An 8,331-nucleotide genomic window follows, 5' to 3' on the forward strand; every position below is an offset into this window, starting at 1 on the left:
TAGCTGTCCAGAATCGAAACACTATTTGCATAAACAAATATACACAATCATTCGACATCTGACCCGACCTCTACTTAGCTATTTTTATTTATTGATCACTCACATTAAAAGTCAAGAGCGAAAAAATTAAATTCCTATAAATAGATAAAGCTCAACTCCAATCAACAAGATGTTAACAAAAAAGCCTTTGAGATTGCCACAGAGAGAGAGAGAGAGAGAGAGAGAGAGGTGAGAGGAGTGGGAATAATTAAATGCGATTGCAAGTACCTTGAGAATACATACCTTCTTGACCATAGCATCACTCACAAGCAAGGTTTATTTTTGACAAGTGAGGTCTCCCTTCAGATGATGAGATGCCCACAAAATTTAAATGTTTTTTTTTAACGTGGCGGCCCATATGAACTAGCATGGCAACCATAAAAAACCAAGCTTGCTCCATAGGCGGAGCACCTTCTCATTATGAAGGGAATACTTCCACATACCAAATCTAGCATAGGCTCTCCACATGTGAGAGTGGCATACCAAGGTTGGCTTAGCCATGATTAGCAAGAGTAAGTTTTCTCATATATTTACATATATAGATCTTTATACCATCTTTTGTACTTCATAGTTGTTTTTAAACTCATATTTATGGAAGATAGAGATGGTTGACCATGGTGTGAAAACATGTGTACCATAGGTAGATGCTTGTTATTTAATACTTGTCTTGATGGTCATTCCATATTGCATGAAAGTTGGGTGCGCACACAATGTAAGGGGGTATACACAATTATGCCATACATTCTGGAACTCCTTAGTACAAATAGGGTGGGTGGAAAGATGGGGGAGACTCCCGTACATCTCTCTATATGTGTTGTGTTTAGCTTGTGTATCGGGTGGTCCTATGAATGGGGCCTTAAATTAGTCTTGGACACATTCTTTAGAGAGAGAATATACTTGTTTTCGTTATAGTGGGGTTTATGACATTATCTAGAGAGAGAGAGAGAAAAGGAGAAGATATATTTGGTGAAAAAGAGAAGGAGAAAAAAAAATATAGTTTTTTTTAACAATAGAGCATCAGACCAAATACAAAAGTGTGAAAACTCTAAGGTTCACTCATGAAATAGAACTAATGTATATCAAAATGTTGCACAACAATGTGAGCCAAAAAGTGGTTTTGTAAGGTTCATCAACAAACTCGGAAATCTTGTGGAGATCTGCGTCGGTACTTCGATATGCTCCTCTCAGAGAACACTTTAGCTAAGCGGTGCGGACTGGTGGGCATGTAGCAAGGCGGATGCGCTCTCTCCATCATCGTCCCTGTAGCACTTTAGCACAACACTGTACACATGTGCCAGCAAACACTGCCATCGAACTCTACGCTGCGTTTGTCTTCGAGGGCGCTTCTTTCACTTTGGGAGCAAGTCGCTCCAACAAGTGCTTCAGATAATGGCACCCAAGTGCAGGCTTCGGCGCCACCATGCCAGAACACATTATGGCTGTTACAAATAAAGAAGAAAGAAGAATCATCTGCAGCAAAGCTTTGTTGAAACCCCTCCCATTTCCAACCCATTATCTCTACATAGCTGCGTACTGCTTTTTCTCTCCCTTCATCTACACGCCAGCTCCTCATGCCTGCAAAGCTTTTCTTTTCTCTGTTTTAAACTCAGAACCCATTAGCCCCTTTTTGGGTACTTTGGGACCCATTCTGTCTCTTTCCTTTCCCCTCTGTGTGTGTGTGTGTGTGTGCTCTCTCTCTCTCTCTCTCTCTCTCTCTCTCTCTCTCAGATCTCTTCACTATGGCCATAGCCCGCCCGTGATTGCTTGTCTTCCCGCTTTTTTGCAGTTCTTGCCCTGGCTCAATGTGCACTCCCCCTCTTCTTCATCTTCTTTTACCTGAGCCCCTGTACCCCCCTTTGCCACTCTTGCCAGAAGAGGAGTGAATGCCAGCACCACCTCTACCACCAACACCATGCCTTCGCTGGCTCTGCTGCAGCGCCATGTGTGGGTCAGCAGCCGTAAGGTAGGTAGCTCTCGCATCACCATCCCTTTGTAATCGATCCCCTTTGTGGGTTTCTAGCAGAGTAATGTTTTGCAAATTTACCTCTCTATAGTTGAGAGGGCCAGTCTCCATGCACTCACTACATGCATACTCTGCACACGCTCTTGGCTCATTTAAAAGGCTACTAGCCACTCTGCACTATTTTACAGTTCTGAGTTTGTGGTGTGTGGGTTAGTCGGTAACATTAGGAAGCTAACCTGCTGCCCCAATTAGCTTTAGTAGTATAATTTAGATCTTAACCTTGTACACTGAATCTGATCTATGTTGTTGTGCATGATTCAATCTGTCTTGACATCAAATGAATGCATGCATTGCAACATAACAGTAGATTTTGGAGCTCACTCTGGGTGGTTGATTCTCTTGTTTTGTTTGTTTCCCACCCCAGCTAGCTGAGAAGCACCTTGGGCACGCCAGGCAGCTGCTCTCCAGTCAAGAGCCTGCAGACATCCACTCGGCCCTGGGCCTCCTGGACACCGCCCTCAAGCTCTTTCCCCAGTGGGAGAAAGCAATCGAGCTGAAAGCCAGAGCTCTCCTCTGCCTCCGCCGCTTCAAGGATGTTGCCAACCTCCTGCACGAATCCATTCCGAGCTTGAAGGCCCATCCTACTCTCATCGAGAACCCCGCTGAAGACAAGGTCAAGCTTCTCCCTGCACACCCTAACGCCCAGAAAAGCAGAAAAGCATTGCTTCTCCAATGCTTCTCCTTGTTCCCACTGCGAAAGAAAGTGTGGGTTGGGTTTCCCAGGAAAGGGGAGAGAGAACAATGGAAGTACATTGTGCTAGGGCAAGCTTGTTGCCATTTGGGAATGATGGAGGATGCCATGATTCTCTTGTCAAATGGCAAGAGGGCAGCTTCCGCCGCATGTAGAAAGCAAAGCAGTTGCCGAAATGAGGATAGCTTTTTTGCTGATAGCATGTTTGGAGCAGATTCAGATCTGGTAAGCCACCTCCTGGGCAACATAAAGTTGCTATTAAGGAGGAGAACAGCTGCCCTAGCTGCGCTTGAAGCAGGACTATACACTGAAGCAGCAAGGCATTTCTCAAAGATTATAGATGGGCGGAGAGGCACTCCCCAGGGCTTCATTGCAGAGTGTTACATGTATCGGGCTATGGCTTATCAAGCTGCTAACAGGGTAGCTGATGCAATCTCGGACTGCAACAGGAGCCTTGCATTGAATCCAATGTGCGCTGAAGCCCTTAGCACAAGAGCAACTCTTTATGAGACCATAGGATGCTTTTCTGACTCCTTGCAAGATCTAGAGCAGTTGAAGTGTTTGTATGAAACAGTGTTCAGGAACAACTTACAATGGGTTCATTCTCAAAACTCACACAACTCAGACTTGCAAGGTTGCATCGATTTCATAAGCAGCAGATCAGCTTCCATTAGAGAGAGAGTGAATGCCCATAGCATGGTGGATTACCATAGAGTTCTGGGTGTGTCAAGGGGGTGCTCAAGAGCAGAAGTAGAGCGAGCTTACTTGCTGCTCTCTCTGAAGCACAGACCTGACAAGGCTGCCCATTTTGTAGATCGATGTGAGTTTGTGGATGAACGGGATATTGAAGCCGTCAAAGATGAAGCACGCACCCTTGGCTTTAAGTTGTTCAGGTTGTTGCAAAGAGCCTACACATGGGCTATGTCTTTGATACTGGAGGAGGAGATGAAGAGAGACAGGAGCAAAAGGGGAGTTGATCAAAGATCTGAGAATTGTGCAAGAGAAGGGTCTCTTTCATTATATTGGAGAGATTCATACCCTGCACAGCATGTACCAGAAAATGCGTGCTTATTTGGTGGTGGTGAAGAAGCTCAAAGCTTGCATGTTGAAGGCAGTGTGTGCTATGCAAATGACGAATGGCTCACACCAGAAGAGGGCCATCAGATAGCGGTCTCTTCTTCAGTTGAGTCCACAGCAAAGCAGGATGTGCTTGAAAGACACACAGATCTCGATGTCTTCTCGAATATTGAATCTTTTGGTGATGTGGGGCAGCTTGTAGACGCCAGTCTTTTTGCACAAACATCAACATGCAGAGAATTGGCTAATGTGGGCACAATCCTCTCTCAGAGCCTCCCTTCCGAAGCTTGGATGGGCTCAAATGATTGGAACCACCAGGGTCATTCTCCTCATCCTCTTTCTGTTACTTGATTTTAATGGTATGACCTCGACAGCCTTCTTTCATTATCCTTCCTCCTTGATCTCTTTTAACTTTGCAGCCTATACATGTGTGAATAGAGTAGATACCTATACTTGCTGGAAGGAAGGTGATGCCTCTCTCTACCTCCCGGCTTGGTCATATGCCTTTGGTTAGAGGCCTCCACAACTTGGAGAGTGTAACAATAATCTTGATGCCAATTTTGGTGTAATGCTCCTATATGTTGCAAAAGGAGGGACAAGAGAGATATACATACATTGCAAAACCAGCAGACAGTTTCTTTTGTTGAAGAGCTTGGCTCAGAGATTGCAAAATTTAGAAGACATCAGCATGAAGGACCTTGCTTGGAAGAATGGCATGGCCTTATCAGTGCATGACGGTGCACTTTTTCATTCAGCTCTTGCATCTTCTGCCTTGGGACTTGAATCCCCTATGTTATGGTTTTGCTCCCATGGAGCAGGACAACACAACTCAAACCGAAAGAGCTGCAGTGTTGGTTGACTGTTTACCATGTGTGTATCGTAGGCTTTTCACCACTTCCAGATTGTTGAAAATTGTGGAATTATTGCGTTTGCAAATGTTGCAGCTTCATTAAGGCTGTGATTTATTTAGCTTTCAGTTAGTTGCTCTGCTAGGAATTCGGAGTATAATTATACAAATCAGATTTTTATTTAAGATTGAAGTGATCTGGTACTTGTTTTGAGTATGGATTACTACTAAGTTTGGGACTGATACCTTTTGGAAAAGCTGCTGCTTTTTTGACCTACCTGGACTGAACAGATTTTTGAGGAAATCTGGATGGATGCTGACATTGAGCTTCTTTTGTTTATCCGTTCTAGACTTTCAGGACCATCAATAAAAATTCCTCATTTGGGTACTGTGACCTAGGCCACGGGGAAGAGACCTGTTTATCCTTGACCACCAAGTTGCTGACTTGCTTTCTCTGCTGTTGGAATTGATGAGACGACGAAGAGACGCATGGAGCTGGTTGGTGGTGATGTTACTAAGTTGACGTCAATGTAATCTCCAACCTGCTTGAGTTATGTGCCTGGTTTGAGGACTGCCTCCTAATACAGGTCTTCTCTGCTTGGTCTGGTTAGTTTTCTGACGAGAATGCATGATGACCTCAAATTACATTGGTCTACAAGGTACCTCCTTTAAAAGCCTGTGCCAAAGTTAGCTGAGATTTGGATTGATTTGGGCACCCCTTGTGACTTGTTTTTCTCAGGGCTGTTCCCTGCCCACTTTTATTTCCTCCTCCACCGAGAATCAGATGTAAACAGCCTGCTGCCTTTAGACTTCCTTCTCTCATGTCTGGCCGGTCCTTGTCTGCTTTCTGTTCAGTGCTGCAAACTTCCATAGTCTGCTGCATTCTACACTACCTAGTACCCTTGTTCTTTCCTACTCGCACTCTCATAACATCTTTTGTCCTTCAGAAAATGGCTGGCTACCCTTACCCTAGCTATGGATATTTTGAGGTCCTTTCTTAGTCTTTTGCAAGGGCACCCTTGGTAATTTTTCGAATCGAAGCATTTCTTTTAAAGGGCAAAATTTTTGATGCCCTTATCTGAAGGGTAAGGAGCCCTAAGAAGGGTTCCGCAGTCTTCAAAACTCAGAGCATGGCTCTTCTCAGCCGAGGAGGCTGCTGACTAGTGGGAGAAGAACTCAGTCAACTTCAAAGAAGGGCTTGAAAAAGCTTCAGGGCGGGTGTCTGTGCAGGACATGTCACATTTGGTGCGCTTGCTAGCTTCCTATATCTCTGTTTTGGTTACCACTTTCTGATCTACTTGATTTGCATTTATCCATGTCATGAACCCATAAGTGCTTACTTTGCCGTGCCCTAGAAAACTTGTGCATTCTTACTAATAGGTTCTCATTGAGTTGCTGCCTACTGGCTCAGGTGTTTATTTTTAAGGTTGCTAAGCTCTTCTAATGCCATTTTAGCCTTCCATAGAGAAGGGGGTAAAGGTCATGTAAAAAATTTTGCCCTTCACATTCACGTAAGTATGATTAATTTAAATATATATTTTTTATATATACATATTGCAAATATATTTATATATATCATAATTGATTAACTTTTATATATATATATATATATATATATATATATATATATATAGTAAATATATTTATATATATCATAATTTTACTCATTGTTTAAGGTACGCATGCTTCAAAATTATTGGTTCTATTTTGAAATCTATGGTTAGTTCTTATTCAAATCTTAAAAAAGAATTGTATTTATGTTTGTTGGAAAAACTCTAAAAAGTATGCATATATATGTGTATATGCAAAACTATGTATGTACACACACACACACACGTATATATATACATGCATGCATATATATATATATATATGTGTGTGTGTATGTATGTATATACACATACATACATATATGCATGCATGTATATATATTCATATATATATATATCCATGTATGTGTGTGTGCGTGTGCGCTACCCAACTTCTCTCTGCACTCCCTTAATACTCACAACACTCTCGAGAGCTTCCAAAAAATCACTCTCATTCTAGTTTTTCCTTTATGGTAAAACCTTGCATACCTAAAAAGAAGGTGATTGATCACTCTATATCTCTCTGTCATGATGACCACCATAACCATGAGCTCAAGCTTAATGATTCTTCTTGAGTGTTTCCGTTGACCTCTTCTTGTTCACCTATATAGCTAAAAAATACCAGCTAGCTTACGTCTCACTTCTTAGAATGCCTTTCATCATTACCACCCTCTGTCTTTGTTCATTTTCTTATAAAGAGAGCCTTATAGCTTATCTCTCACTTTTAGAATGCCTCTCATCATTACCACCGTGTCTTTGTGTATGTTCTTGTAAAGAGAGCCTTATAGCCTCAGTTGCCATCTTCTCATGATTAGACCAACGTTCTTATCAACCAGCCTTGGCTTGCTTCTACATCCCCCAACGAGTACAATTCTAAGTGCTATTCCCCCCTGCTTATGATTCGACCAACGTTCTTATCAACTAGCCTTGGCTTGCTTTTACATCCCCCGATGAGTACAATTCTAAGTGCTCTTCCCCCCTGCTTATGTAAATTGCCCATCAGTGCTGCGCTGTATACCACCTTGAGAGATTTTCAAGGGAGGCCCACACCCATTGTTTCAACCTCCATAGGCTTATTTTCTTGGCTTCTTATAGAGTTAATATTACACTTCCGCTCCCACAGTTAAGGTCACCACCACCACCACCACCACCACCACTTCTTCTTCTTCTTCTTCTTCTTCTTCTAATACTACAACCACCACTACTAGTTCTTCTTCTTCTACTACTACTACTATTACTACGACAACAACTAGTACTATTACTACAACTAGTACTACTAGTTCTTCTTCTACTACTACTCGTACTACTACAACAACTAGTACTACTAGTTCTTCTTCTTCTTCTTCTACTACTACTACAACAACAACAACTAGTACTTACTACTGCTGATGATGCTGCTACAACAACTACTACTACTAGTACCGCTGCTGCTGCTGCTACTATAACAACGGCAGCAGCAACAAGTCATCACCACAACTAGTATTAATGCATGTAATAGTCTTCAAATTTCTACGAGCTTATACATAATATATGGCAAGTGTGTCATAAAGCTACCATAGAGCATTGCTATCAAAAAGTGATGCAAAAAAGTATCTAGTCCATAGAGTAAGATCCCCCATATATATAAAGTCTATGATAAAAAATCCCATAGATTATTACTATGAGAAAGTGATGGAAAAAAGTATCCAAAGAATTGAGCCACGGTCTGTAAAAGCGACGAGTAACCATCCATGGAAACATAGCAAGCCCCTTGTATAAGTATACGATTCAAACAAGATGGATATAGAGTTAGGGTCAACAATAATATTCCCTGAGAAAGTTCTTAGACCTCTCTACACCCCCACATACATAAGACCAGCAGGCTATGATCATGCGCTCCATGCTCTTCCCTGCCACCACTGATTCTATCAAGAGACTCTTGCAACGTGGAAAGAGTCTCTTGCTAACTGTGAATGCAACGGGGACAATTGTGAATGCAATGTGATCACATCATGAAGTTTAAAAAGATATTTACACCATACCTCATCACTATCACGCACATAACCTCCATCACAAAGCAGGGTAT

General features: G+C 42.2%; 1 protein-coding gene across 1 annotated transcript; it reads left to right on the top strand.

Moving 5' to 3' along the window:
• Positions 1–1,357: 1,357 nt before the first annotated feature.
• LOC147634193 (uncharacterized) lies at positions 1,358–4,863 on the top strand. The gene is made up of 2 exons (XM_086805351.1): positions 1,358–2,002; positions 2,427–4,863. The coding sequence occupies exons 1-2, from the start codon at positions 1,952–1,954 to the stop codon at positions 4,179–4,181; spliced, it is 1,806 nt and encodes a 601-aa protein (XP_086661477.1). The 5' UTR covers positions 1,358–1,951; the 3' UTR covers positions 4,182–4,863.
• The last annotated feature ends 3,468 nt before the right edge of the window (positions 4,864–8,331 follow it).

Source organism: Cibotium barometz, chromosome 11 (genome assembly GCF_041138505.1).
Source record: "Cibotium barometz isolate CiBa-2024 chromosome 11, ASM4113850v1, whole genome shotgun sequence".
NCBI classification, from domain to species: domain Eukaryota; kingdom Viridiplantae; phylum Streptophyta; class Polypodiopsida; order Cyatheales; family Cibotiaceae; genus Cibotium; species Cibotium barometz.

Excerpts from the sequence above, each read along its gene's own strand:
- LOC147634193 (XM_086805351.1), top strand. The coding sequence starts at position 1,952 with ATGCCTTCGCTGGCTCTGCTGCAGCGCCATGTGTGGGTCAGCAGCCGT. Across the intron at positions 2,003-2,426 it reads TGTGGGTCAGCAGCCGTAAG|CTAGCTGAGAAGCACCTTGG; the intron begins GTAGGTAGCTCT and ends TTCCCACCCCAG.